At 43.5% G+C, this 14,425-nt stretch overlaps 1 protein-coding gene across 7 annotated transcripts in view; it reads right to left on the bottom strand.

Annotated features, from left to right (window-relative positions):
- Nucleotides 1–14,425, bottom strand: part of SYN3 (synapsin III) — a 390,200-nt gene that overhangs the window by 240,817 nt on the left and 134,958 nt on the right. For all 7 annotated transcript variants that reach the window (XM_075938194.1, XM_075938231.1, XM_025178914.2 and 4 more), the window contains one exon: nt 10,464–10,555. In XM_075938194.1, the coding sequence (XP_075794309.1) occupies nt 10,464–10,555 (92 nt within the window). The remainder of the gene's footprint in view (nt 1–10,463; nt 10,556–14,425) is intronic.

The following is a 14,425-nucleotide window of genomic DNA, read 5'->3' as shown; positions in this document are numbered from 1 at the left end:
ATCTTGCCTCCCTTACTAATGCCAAGAGTCCCAATGAACACAATGGGATGACTCATGTGAATACTGTGATTGGGACTTGTTCTTTGGAAAGCATTATTTGATACTGTAAAGGCAGTGGGGGGAGCTGTTTTAACCAACCATATGGCAGAGATGGGGTCCAGTGGCCAAGAGATTACAGCAAGAGCACTGGGAGCCAATTCAGCCACCACAATTTAGAGGAGCTTCAAGGATGCTTTTTCATAATAGACATTTATATTGGTTCAAGTATCAGGGGGTTGTAAAATTAGGTTACACGTTACTCGGTACATATAAAACAGTCTTCAAAACCCATCCCCATATTTTTACTTGTAAACTGAACATATTTGTCATTAAACAGTGATGGACAATAAACATAGACCCTCACAAAGTCATTTTTTTGAAATCACATTTGGGAACAGCACCATACTTTAGGAAAAGTGGTAGAATGTTTTTCCAGGTAACAATCCATGCCACATTGATGGTGGAAGCCAATGGGGCTGAACTTGTGTAGGATTAGCACAATTAAAATGTTATTATTGTATCATTTCAACTGATAATAGCAAAGTTTATTTTCAATAATTTTTTATTTGTATCCATTTACATTTTCACGGAGTTGCAAAAAGTGATGGGTTTTAAGCTTTTAAATGTTCACAGCTGTGCAAAATTGAGAGGGTGTCCAGCAATTATTTAATGGCAAACATTCAAAATGTTAAAGCTTTATAGCCATGACAAGCTCACTACCAATAACACATGTCCAAATACACAAGGTAAATATCCTTAACTGAACTCTAATGAGTTCTCAAGCAGCATTTTTCTTACTTTATCTCTCTGTAGGTTTTTGATTACCATTGATGGAAATATTTTTGTTGGTTTGAGTGAGTACAGTGAAATCAACATTTAGTAACATTTACTGATAAAAATCTAATCTTTCTACTACTATCCCTATAGAACAAAACAAACTGCCCCATCTTTTCCAACACTCATTTACACCAATTTTTCCTCTGAAACAACACTTAATTAAACCCAATGAAGAAAAAAGATTAATAGGAGCAAAAAAGTGACCAAACAATTAGTGTAACCAGCTTTTGCACTCAGCTCATGATTTAGATAATGAATGATAACTCAGACCTTGGCTTGAAAATTTCTTAGCATAAGGAATATACGTAAATGTGAAAGGGCCAGGGAGGGGTTTAAATCTCTAAATTGTTCCCCACCCTTGTCTGGTAACAGCGACTTCTGGCAGCTGCCTTCACTCCAAATGTTTTCCTAATAGCTGTCAGCATCCCACTCACACGTCGGCTGGAAGCCAGCTGCTGGAGAGGTGAAGAGGGACATTATTCATCTGGGATATAACTAAACCCCGATGAGAGAAACAGTCCCTCCAAGCAGCTGTTTTAACAGCAGCAACTGGGATGGATGCAACCAAAGAAAACCCTAGCCTCCCCATTATGGCTTCTGCTAAATTAAAGGGGGTAGATGGCATAAGACAAGAATAAAACCATTACCTCCCTTGTGGTAAAAGTTACTAGGGGTTATAAAAAGTGTGATGCATATGCTAGATTGTTAAACATGTAAATATAGGCTGCTAAATTCTACCTTGATTTACACTTTGTCCTAACCTACTGACTTCTCTGGATTGTTGAGTGCTTAAGTAAGGGTAGCAGTTTGCTGGGGGTGGCAGAAGGGCTTTTTTTTCCTTAAATGCTTTTTTTAAAAGTTATATTCTGTTTGAAATATACCAGTATGACATCTATTTAAAATAATCAGCCAAATTTATGTCGTTTGAAATGCATTTATACTCCTGTACACTCTGTGTTAAATGTATGACACTACTGTAACACTATATAGTCTGTGGATCATGGAAAAACTATACACTAAATATATTATTTTTCTGTCTGGCTTTTGGGAGACTGCATTTTCCAGATCACTTTCTTCGTCCTCCTAAATGTTCTTTGCTTTACAGGGATTTCCAGCATGGTTTTTTCATTTGATCTGTTTTCCTAAAACGTGCATGGATATTAGCCAAATGATGAAGAGGCATCAACAAGAGTTCTACTATGAATTAAGATTTCTGGACGATGTCAGAGGTGAACACTGAGTTCCTATCAGAGGCACCACACACAGAGATGGTCCTTGTCCTGGATATTTGTATCACTAGCTGGTGGCAGATGCACTAGAGTGCCAAACAAGACTCCCCTAACTAACAGAGCCAGTCATAGAGGCAGAAAAAGGGGAACAAACCGACACCTATTTTATACATGTCTTTAAATTTCTGAAATACTTCCACAGAAGCTGTTTTTTCCTGTGAAAGAAAACAGTCATGAGCAGGAGCGGCCTTAGACGAGCTGCCAACAACTGGCGCCCTAGGCGAAATGCGCAATTGGTGCCCCGCCTCCAAACCCCTTAAGACCGTTTAACTTTGGTGCCCTAGGAGACCGCCTAGTTCGCCTCTATGGGTCGCCACTGGTCATGAATATCACTGTTCTTCTGCTTTTCCCACCACATGTACCAGAGACAACAACTGCAGGCTCACTAAGCTTGGATGGGAAACACAGTTCTGAATGTTATCAAGTGCAAAGAGAGAAAGGGCAACTTAGGAGCCTAAGCCTTAAGTTAGAAACATACAAGTCTCCCTTGGCCCAATTCTCATTTCCCTGGAGCTCTTTAACTGTGTTCTGGCAGTGTAAAGGGGCTCAAAGTGGGTGTAACACTAACAGTTTGCGATCCCTGTACACTTCTTAGAATGCAATGTGCGAGGATCTTAGTGGAACTAAAAGTCTGACCCATTAGGTCTAATTGCAACAGGACTGACTCAACCCTTCATCTTTCCGAGACAGATAAATTAAGTCCTGAGCAGTTTACTTTATGTGGATCTTTCACACATCACCTTAATAACCATAGGCTTGTATGTGGATATTGCAGTTCTGAACTGGTACGCTCCATCCAGAGGAGGCTGCATTTCACTGGTGAAGCGATTCCTATTTTCAAGGTGGTTAGGGGTCTTTTGGAATGAAAGGTTCTCCATAGCTATAAAGTCTCTTGTCCAATTGCACAATATTATTCATTTAACGTTTAACTGGGGAAGCTTTGGTTCTGCTTATGATCATAGCACCACAATTGTTATGCAGGCAGGGTAGGTTCACTTCATAATTGCCCCACACTACTCCGACAAGGCACTGTGCTAATGACCCACATCACATCCACTTGTTCTGTTGCTGCTGAACAGAAGCATCCAAAGTGTTGTGATAATAATGGTACTTTGGTAACATGGGAAAGTGTTCACTAGAAACTACGTATGACATCATGTGGCTACTCTTTTTCTTTCTGAATTTTTGGAGATGTGTGCATTGGAGAGTCAGATGAAGCTCTCAGAGTGAATAAGGCATGTAGAAATTAAAGCAAACATTTTCAAATGTGGATAGCTCAATAGTTAGGCATCTAAATCCATACTCAAGCAGCTAAAGAAGTGCCCAGACTTTTAGCACTACAGAGAATTTTGGGGCGTGTCTCCATTGCATCTGGGAGCAAGCCACCCACTATGACCTACAAGGGAGTGGTGGACAGACCAGCAAGGTCATTTTAGGGCGGTGGGGAGGAGGGAAGTGTCACAGATTTACCATCATTACTTCTGCACGGCCTTCAGAGCTGGGCAGTTGGAGAGTGGTGACTGTTGACCTGGTGCCCAGCACTGTAGGCAGCAGCGCAGAAGTAAGGATGGCAATACCATACAGTACCATACCATTACTTCTGTGCTGCTGTTGGGAATCCTAAATGTGCATATGAATCAGGTAAAAGACCTGTTTCCGTAGCTGATGTTCTTTGAGATGTGTTGCTCATGTCCATTCAACATAGGTGGGTGTGCTCACCACATGCACCAGTACCAGAACATTTTTTCCTTCAGTAGTATCCATAGGGGACTAGCTCCAGCATCTCCTGAAGTGGCGCACACACACTGCACTATATAGGGTGCTGCCCGACCCCTCCTTCTTGCTGGAACTCCAACAGTAGGGAAGGAGGGTGGGAGACTGAATGGACGTGAACAACACATCTCAAAGAAAACCAGTTACAGAAACAGGCAACTGTCTTTTCTTTTTTGAGTGTTTGCTCATGTCCATTCAACATAGGTAACTGCAAGCAATAACTTCAGAGCAGAGCCGGCCCAAGGTACAGGCCAACCGGGCTACCGCCCGGGGTGCCACATTGTAGGGGTTGCCACGCGGTGCTGCAGGGCCAGGCAGGGGCAGCGCCACACATGCTCTGCGCGCCCAGGGTGGGGACACACATGTGCTGGGTGCCCGGGGGCGCCGCATGCCCAGGGGTGGAGCCGTGCATGTGTCGCACTCCCGGGGGCGGCGCCACGCTCCTGGGGCCCAGGGTGCACGAATGGCTCGGGCCGGCCCTGCTTCAGAGGCAGGTAGGAATTTAAGGACATGCAGACAGCACCACAGTATAAAGATACTCAAAGTACTTCCTTTCTGCCCTCTTTGAATTAGGTGGAATAGGAAAAGGCATTTTCCAGAAAACTTTGGCTATCTTGGCCGCAGCAGTAGAGCCATTCTCACCAGGGTGGCCTGGCTGAGGACCCCGAACAGGTAGTCTGAGACTTCCTGCACTTCCTCTGCCTGGAGGTTCAAGCTGGCTGCTATCCTCCTCAAAAAGTCCTGGTGGGCATTCATATAATCTGGAGGGACCATAGGAGAGAGCACCACAATGGCCTCATCTGGGGACAAGGAGGCGGCAGCTTGGGCCAACTGGCCTTCCTCTGCTGACATGGATTGGTCCCCTGTCTCTTCCTCCACTTGAGGGGTAGCTGGTATAATTGACCCCGACCCCGTGTGCAGCTAACAGGAAGCACTGACAGGGCCTCTGAACCACCAAACAAGTAACTTGGGGCGGTAGCAGGAAACCCCTGGGGAGCCACAGGTAACATTGTTCTGATGATTGTGCCAAGGGCCATGGATTGCCCTGCAAAGCTGCCTGTGTCACCGGCTGGGACAACATGGGGTGCGGTGCCAACAAGTATGCTGAGGGGAGGGAGACTGTTTCTGCTGTACTACTTGCTGAACAAACGCTGCCCAAAGCCCATGAAGGGGAGTGCGTGGTTCTCTCTTTCTGGAACCAGAGGAGCTGTGGGATGACGTTGAGCTCAGTGACTGCAGAGAGCACCAAGACCAGCGGTCAACAGACCAGTGTCAATCTTGAGACCTACTCTGGACTGGCAGTGACCAGCACAGAGGAGTTAATGTCCAGTGCCAGGATGTGAAGTGAGACCTGTCGGATCTGAGGTCTCACCTGTAGCTCAGTGCTGCTGAGTAGGGAGTGGTGCCATGATCAAGGGGAGCTGTCCCTGGAGTGGCAAGCTGCATGCGTGGAGCATGTCGCTCCTGGGTGCCGTGACTGCTATGGGGCCACAGGTCTATGCCTGGTGTCTGGTGATGCTTGAGATGAAGCATCTGGCCCCGATCTCTCTCTTACTGACTGTATTGGGCTATGAGGGACTTTCTTGTCTGTCTGGGTGGGAGTATGACAGCGTTGAGTACTTGGCGACTGAGGGGCACAAGGAAGCTTCCTTCTATGCTGGGGTCCAAATGGTGCCGGAGGAGGCAGTACCAGTATAGCCATAATGTCTTGTGCCTCCAGCATGGAAAGAACCTGAACATCCAGAGTGGGCAATGGGGAGCAGGGAAGGCTGCATGGATAGGGCTGTGCCGGTGGCTTGTCTGGAGCACGATCTCCCCAATGGTTCCCTTTCTTCACCTTCTTGCATGGGATGGGAGACTTCTCCTTTACCAACTTCCTCATCACTTAGCTGAGGTCACTGAAGATGACTGGTGCGGGCTTTATGGCACTGGAGAAGCACTCCGCACCAGGGCACTGGTGCTTGGTGCCAAGTACAAGTGCTGGTCCTGGGGAACGAGGGCAGACTCCATCAGTAGGGATTTTAGATGAATAACCCTGTTTTTATTGTCCTTGGATGAAAGGATCTGCAGATTTGACACTTGTCAGAAATGTGGCCTTCACCAAGGCAGTGAAAGCAATCAGCATGCGGGTCGCTGACTGGCATAGGCCTGCAGCAGGTAGCAGAGGCTTTCAAGTCAGAGAAGCAGGGAGGGAGGGGCCCAGCAGTGCCCTATGTAGCATGGGATGTGTGTGCCACTACAGGGGGCACTGGAGCCAGTTCCCTACGGATATTGCTGAGGGAAAATCTTGCGGCACTGATGCATGTGGAGAGCACACATACTTATGTTGAATGGACAGCGAGCAAGCACCCAAAGAACATTCCTTCCTATGTCACACCAAGGGGATTTCTAGGCATTTAGGATATTAAAAATTTAACATTAGCTCTATATCTCGCAATCTAGGTATGTTCTGACTGCTTCTGAAAAGTCTGCTGATAATTAACTGAGATTTAGTGAGGTGTGGGGGGGGGGGGGGGGGGGAGACGTGAATAAAATATGACCTCCAGAACTATTCATCCATGGGATAAGTTCACATCCCTTGTGGCTAGAGTGACCAAATGCCCCAATGTTATTGGGACCATTCTGATGTTTGGGGCTTTGTCTTATACACACACATCTATATCTCCCCTAACCAAAACAAACAAACAAACAAACAAACAAACAGTATCCTAATTTTTGCTATCTGATCATTGTACCTGTGTTTTAACTGTGTTACCTGAACCAAGCCCCCAATCAATCCCATTGCCAAAAAAAAACCAATTGCTTGCTTTGTTTATATTCAATCAATATTTTCTACACTCTATGGCCTTGAAATTTAATCCTCTTTTTTTTTCTGGAAGTTTCCTGTTTCCCTGGGCTGCATCAGCCCTTCCATTATTTAAATGAATACAAGCAATTCCTTAAACCAAAGCATGTTGCATTGTGGTTTGGGTATTTTAGAAGTAGAAACTATTCACGCTTCTTCTGAGGAATTTTCTGTTCCTCAGTGCTGTCTGAGAGCACTTAGAATCTCTCTAATTTACTCCCACAATATTACAGGCATGTCAATTCTTCCCATCTTCTTTAGGGTTTCATTCTTGCTGTGACTGGAATAACCCAACCACAATGAGTATCAAATGATCTTCATTAGGGGTCTGCGTGTACATGTGCGTGAGTTGTGTGCCTGGGTAAGGCTATCTGTGGCGTGGCTGGATTTATGGGTATAGAACATGTGCGCTCTTGTGGCTAGGAGAAACATGTGCACAAGGGGGGAGAAGGTGAGTTGCACGTGTCAAAGACAAGTTGCATGTGTGTCAAGAAATTAAAGTGTGGGTGTGTTTATGTCCCTGTGTCCATGGTTGTACATTACATGTGCACATACACTACTGGCATGTATGTATATTTTCATGTTTAAGAGCACTATGAATTACATAGGGGTGCCCTAAACCAACTGAGAACAGGAGCCCATTGTGCTAGGCACTGTATAATCACAAAATAAGCCCTGCACTGAATAGACTGCAATCTAAATGGACAAAAAGGTCAGGGAATGCAGTCTGCCACACATGCCAAGTGAACAATGCAATGGTAGCAACTGTCATGTTAGTGCCACAATATTACTGGTTTTTATTTGTGGGGCAGGTTATCATTAGTAGGGTATTAGCTAAATGGAAAGACAAAGGGAGGCTGTGTCTAGACTGGCCACTTTTTCCGAAAAAGCAGCCGCTTTTCTGGAAAAACTTGCCAGCTGTCTACACTGGCCGCTTGAATTTCCGCAAAAGCACTGACGATCTCATGTAAGATTGTCAGTGCTTTTGCGGAAATACTATGCTGCTCCCATTCGGGCAAAAGTCTTTTTCCGAAAAACTTTTGCGCAAAAGGGCCAGTGTAGACAGCAGAGATTTGTTTTCTGAAAAAAAGCCCCGATCGCGAAAATGGCGATCGGGGCTTTTTTGTGGAAAAGCGCGTCTAGATTGGCCACGGACGCTTTTCCGCAAAAAGTGTTTTTGCGGAAAAGCATCCTGCCAATCTAGATGCGCTTTTCCGAAAATGCTTTTAACGGAAAACTTTTCTGTTAAAAGCATTTCCGGAAAATCATGCCAGTGTAGACGTAGCCGGAGGGAATGAAGTGACCAGGACACAGGGGAAGAGAGTGAGGAGGAAGATAGGAGAGGCAGGTGTGGAGTGAAAGAGTGCAGTGTGATACATGTGCCATCAGAAAAATAAGACAGAATTTTGTCCCGTGTTTTCTCATCTTCTCTTAGCTTGACTTTAGGTAGGTGTGAGGGTTGGAGAACAGGACAAGGAATGAGGGTATTTTAGATGTAAAAACTATTCATGATTCTTCTGAGGAATTTTCTGCTCCTCAGTGCTTGCCGGGAGTGCTAATTTATTCCCACAGTATTACGGACAAGTCCTGTAATGTTTTTAATGACACACTGGTTGGAAATTTGTTCTCCAGCCCCACACAAGAATTTGAATAGTGTGGGAATTCTCTTCTGACCAAGGCTGGAGGGAGGGAAGAGCCTTTCCACAAGATTTATGAGTGTGCTCCTTTATTTGCTTCCCAAAGTGCGGAAGAATTTCTTTTTCATTCTCTTTATCTTCTAAACCACTCCAAGGATGGTAATGTAAAGCGGCTGTGTTCCCAAGTGAGCTAATTGGGGGCCTTACCAGCCATGTGGTGAACAAATTCTGTGTGTGCTGTAATATGTCAAAACTGAAATCTGTCCAAATGGATATAATGCATCTCCAGAGCCACATATGACAGACACCCACACAGATACCTACCCACAAGTCAGCCCCACCATACAAAACATCCACATCTACAGGTACACACAGGTAAAGATGCAAACACCCCAGATACACACACACACTCTCAAATATAAATATCCATGCAGAAAGTCACTCCATAATGTCACTCGCCACAAACAGAAAACACCCCTCTTTTTCAGATACAAAGTTTTATGTTCAGTACCAATGTAATAAATTAAGGGAAATTTTGATAGACTAGTGAATAACTAACTTTAAGGACTTGGGAGCAGAAAAGAAAATGGGAATAACACAGACAATTTTCTCGGTGAGCATTCCAATTGTTTGTGTGAATGAATGAAGGAGCAGACTGGCACCAAAAACCAACTGATGGATACACCAGTAGTGCAAATGAAAGATTTTGGATTCACATAGCACAGAAATAATTCACGTATTGGGAGGCAAAAATTAGTGGGAAAAGTGAACACGACAGATGTCAGCGATCTTACCTTTAAATATTTAACACAGACTTTTGAAATCTTGCATGAAAAAAATCACTGAAAATTTGCAAATACAAGCATGGCACCAATACTGAAAAATGACAGGAAGACTATAAACAAAGCTCAACAGCAGTGCATAAAGTTTGTGGGATATATCTAGTCAGATGTCACTGTGATCACTTTGAGAGCCAATCAATTTTAACAACTATATTAATGCTCTTGAAGAATCTGGTAGCGAGCATGTTAGTTAAGATACTGTATTTGGGGTATGTAATGTAACACACTCAGTATAAGAGAAATAGTACAAGGAGAACTTACAGTGGTTATAAAAATGGGTAGGAAAAAAGATTACATTTCCAGCCTGAAAAATGTAAGCTATTACACTGGGGTAAAGAAAACAAAATAAATTTGAGAAAAGGTAATGACAAAAACAAACTAAAAACTTAGGGGAAAAAATGAGTTGAGGGCTGCCTATACAGTGTCATTATATCAGGGAACAGAGAGATAACCATTGCTCTCTATATGGCATAGGTTAAATTGTCCTCAACATATCACTCTGAGCACCTTAATACCAGAAAGGAGAGGGCTAATGCTGTCTGACTAATGAAATGGATAGATGGTCAGGATGAATGGAGGGCAGCCCTGGTGGATGTGCCATTGCCTGCAAGTAGACTGTAGGTGATGCAAGGTGGATATGCTGAAATGCTAGTAACTACAGAAATCTCTGACAGACTGAGATGTGGCAGTCTCCCTTGAGGCAACTCAGAAGGCAGTGTGGAAGAGGAAAAGCTGCCCTAAGAAAAATGGTGGTGAGCAGAATGCAGGTTGGTAGATGAAGCACATGGAAATACTCCACGGCCACCAGTCCTGCAGATGTTTGAGTAGACTGTTCCTGTCAAAGTAGACTGCATATGGGACTGGCTGTGCATGCAAAGCAGGATTTACAGTCGAAGTGTAGCAGCAGGAGACTGCATGAGTGAAAAGTGAAATGAGGACTATTGTCAGTACTATCAGGCCTGAGGTTCAAAAGATTATGAGAATGGGATGTTTCTGCCTATATTAATGGGTGGGAACAAGTGAGGATGATAAACAACAAAACAAAGGTATAACGTACATTTAAGGCCTGATGCACAACCCACCAGAATCAATAAGTGTCTGCTCATTCACTTCAATGGGCTGTGGCCGGGCATCCAATATCCTACTTGCTCCCATATCTCTCTAGAAAGAAAGTTATGCAAGAAAAGTTATTATTTCTCACCTTACTACCTTAGTGCCATTCCTTACGACTTGCATGTCCACCATGCAGCCACCAGTAACATAAGCAGCCAGGTTCAGCTCGGAGAATTCAGCCTGTAGTGAAGTGAAAGAACAGAGGGTTACACGATGACAGAAAACACAAAGAATAAATTGACAGAAATTCAAAACTGTCTTCACACGGAATGTTTCTTTCAAAAGTTTTCCATGAGGTAACAGCAGATCCAATTACTGCTGATTTGCAATGGAAACACTGGAGAAGTGTTTATTGCTCCAACAGTAATGCTGCATGAATACTCAGGATTAGGCTTATTGCAATAATAAATAATCAAGGAATTAAGAACCATCAGGCCAAAAAACGAAAACAGAGGTAAAGTCATTTGAGTATGACTCAAGTTCCCCCTTGGAAACATTCATTTGGAATTATGTCTGAATCTGCTGTCATTGCACTGGCCAGCTATAAACCCAATGCAAAAGATTTATGTCTCCCTTAATAGCTAACAAGCCCCATTATGCTGTAGGATGGTGACAAACAAGGGAATCTACTTGAAGGAGCTTAGCCATTTAAAGGTTTAACTATTAAATATTTAGTAGAGCTAGATAGGTTACTAAGTTACTGTTTAATTATTAAAACAATTCATCATGTTCTTTTTAGAAAGTGTAACTCACATCCACAAAAAGGTTAGTGAAGAATAATTAAGCAATCAACGTGAAAGGTGAGTTCCAGGTGACTCTGCTTGCTGCATAGGTGGATCCCAGTGACTTCAACTGTGTCATATATTTAACAATCCTCTAGAAAAGTATTTGCTTGAGGGCTTGACTACCAAAATGAAATATAATGAAGAAAGGAATGCAAATTAGACTGGGGGAATGTATTGAGCATTATATGCAGGAATAGGATGTCTTCCCTAATTACAGTTTAATGAATAAGTTGCAGTGAGGCACAGTAGATCTGTCTAAAGTGCCTATCACTGTGGCTTTCAAGGCCCAGACACATGCAAGTATACACGGCTCTCCGGAGGGGGCTGTGGGGCCTGAGTCAAGCCTGCCACTCCCACAGCAGGCTCTACCCTTCTCCCAACCCCATCCCTTTCCCAAGCCCCACTCTACCCTATCCTCTTATCTGAGCAAAGTGGCCCAGGATATTCCAGGGGCCTTGTGCATTGGCAACAGGATTTGCCTCACCCCTCACTTGCTCCTCAGGCAGTGGGAGCTGGAGCAGTGCAGTAGCCCACTGCTCTCCACTGTGCCACCCTCTCCTGGCCCGCTGCATCATGCTTCTCTGTGACAGTGAGAAATGGAGCATCCTGGGAGGGTCACTCCGCTTCCCGCAGCTGCTGAGAAGCCGCACACAGTAGATGCATGTGTGGTGGTGGTGGGGCATCCCCTGCTGCTGCACCAGGCTCTTACAATCCCCCAGAACTGTCCTTCCCGTCCATAGGATGGTTGAGGCAGCCACTGCGGGACCCCCAAAAGTGTGGGGCATGGGGCAGCCTCCCCAATTTATCCTATGGATGAGACACTCCTATACTCGTGTAAAGCTCTATTAGAATCAACTGGGATCCACGGGGAAGCAGGAGTCTCTCTTATTGTATATCTCATTGCAGTAACAAGGGCTAAATGTGAATGCAGAACATTTATTCTCTCACTTGAATCAAGGGGAAAAAGGGGGCCACATCTTTTAATTTCAAATGTGGCTTTTCATTACAGATTTTTAAAAATAATTGAACAATGATGTCCTCTAACTAGTCCCATTCAAACTGGCTTCTACCTAATTTCATAGCTATGAGGCAGTGTTGCCGACTCTCACAATTTTATCATGAGTCACACAATAAATTAATGATAGAAATGTTCTTAAAGCACCAGTAGCTGAAATCAAGAGAGTGTATGAGAATGTCAAATTTCATTTTAAAAAAAGTGTTTCTAACTCTCAAGGATGCAGAGAAAAGCACGAACATATGAAGGGAATGTACCCCTAAGGCTACGTCTACACTACAAGTTTTTTCGGCAGAAAATATGCTAATGAGGGACTCATTAGTATGAGTCGCGACATCATTAGCATATTTTCTACCATTTCTTTTTGCGCAAGGGGTTTTTGTGCAAAAAGAAGCACTGTGGACTTTTCATTTTTGCACAAAACTCCCATTTCGTGCAAGATCCTTATGCCTGTCCTGGAGAGGCATAAGGATCTTGTGCAAAACGGGGGTTTTGTGCAAAAAAAAAAAAAAAAAAAAAAAGAGTCCACACTGCTTCTTTTTGCGCAAAAACCCCTTGAGCAAAAAGAAACGGCAGAAAATATGCTAATGATGTTGCAACTTATGCTAATGAGTCCCTCATTGGCATATTTTCTACCAAAAACACTTATAGTGTAGACATAGCCTAAAGATTCAGAAACCAGAAGGCAAATAAAAATAACCCCACTGTGATAGAGGTTAAGGATTGCGTTGGAAACAGCATGTTCAGTCCCTTAAGAGTGGTTGGAAATATTGTGGCAGTGAGTGGCTCAAAAAGGAGTCCTGCCTATCAGCTATTGGTCAGAAAGTTGATGATGATGATGCAAGTCCAAAGGTACAAAAGAGGAGGCAGGAGAAATCGAAGGCAGAGGAAAATTCTCAGGTCTCTAACAAGGAAGCAGGAGCTACACAGGACTTACTCTACTTACAGAAATAAGACAGATTCAGAGGAGTAAAATCATTTCTTTCCTGAAGTCAACATCACTCATACCATCTTGCAGAACCAGCCAATGAAGGAACAATGAAGATAAGAAAAAGAAAGAAAGCACTGAAAAGAGATTCCACTCTATTCCTTAATCAGATGTATTGGACTCTAATCTCCTGCATGGCAGTGGAGAGGATTGTGATTTTTTTTTAATCTAGCAGGCTTAGCGTGTCCACACAGTTCCCAGAACACCCCGGGCTTTTGATTTTTGAGCTACTGGACTTTCTAAGCCCTTGTCTGCTTTTAATCTCACTAAAAGTGCCTCTTGGTGATTCCTATTTAAAATAAAAAATAAGATTGCATTAGATTTTTATAGGATGACACACATTTTTATGTTGCTTTAACTGCAAATTTCAATACATTGATAATTATGGAGTTGACAGGACACCTCCATAATTGTATATATACAATACTGTATCTGCCTACAAACCTACATACACTGTAAGTGTATGCACACACACAGATCTTTGAACAGAATCCAACAATTCTGAAACAGATCTTGCTAATTCCTCTTTTCTTTGGCTGGTATTTCACTCCACATGCTTTTGCTCTTTGCACCTGATGCACACTCTATTTGAACCACTTGACATACTGAGAGGCATATTAAATTTTAGGCAATATTTAGAAAAAGTGGAACAAGAGGATTTTCATCCTATTTGCTTCCTCTTTACTGACTATCCCTTCCCCTGAGAGGCCTATCCATCTTCCCAAGAATCCCCATTAAATCCCCATTTTTTCTCCTCTTTAAGCCCCTTATGTTGCCTCTGGCTAGGGCACTCTGCCCTTCCCAACCTTGCTTCTGAAAAGAGACAGCTGTTGTCACACTAGAGCAGTATTTCCATCTTTTGGGCAGCAAATGACAGAGAATGAAGCCTCTCTTACTGTAGCAATTGAGACTCTCTTTGGGGGAGGGGTAATTTTTAACCCAGTACATGGGAACCCAATATCATTTTGTACTGGCATTTCCTACAATTCTGGCTGACAATTTCCAAGTTTTGTAGGAGAAAAAGCCAGCACTTTGTAAATACTAATTTGTACTACATTAATATTGACATTTAAAGAGCTACGGAGTTTTAATGACTGCAGTCTTTAATCCCTGGGCAAAAAGGGTGTGTGCATGAGTGCAGGGAGTGGGAATGGGATATGTGTGTGATGTACAGCCGACCTTCAGAGAAGAAAGGTGAAGAAGGTGTAGCTGGGGAGTGGGACACAGAGCGTCCAATGAGAGGTCTCATGCATGCTGTTTAA

Source organism: Pelodiscus sinensis, chromosome 1, assembly GCF_049634645.1.
Source record: "Pelodiscus sinensis isolate JC-2024 chromosome 1, ASM4963464v1, whole genome shotgun sequence".
Lineage (NCBI taxonomy): Eukaryota > Metazoa > Chordata > Testudines > Trionychidae > Pelodiscus > Pelodiscus sinensis.
Note: the sequence above shows the minus strand (reverse complement) of the source record. Positions and strands in the feature narration are given on the sequence as shown.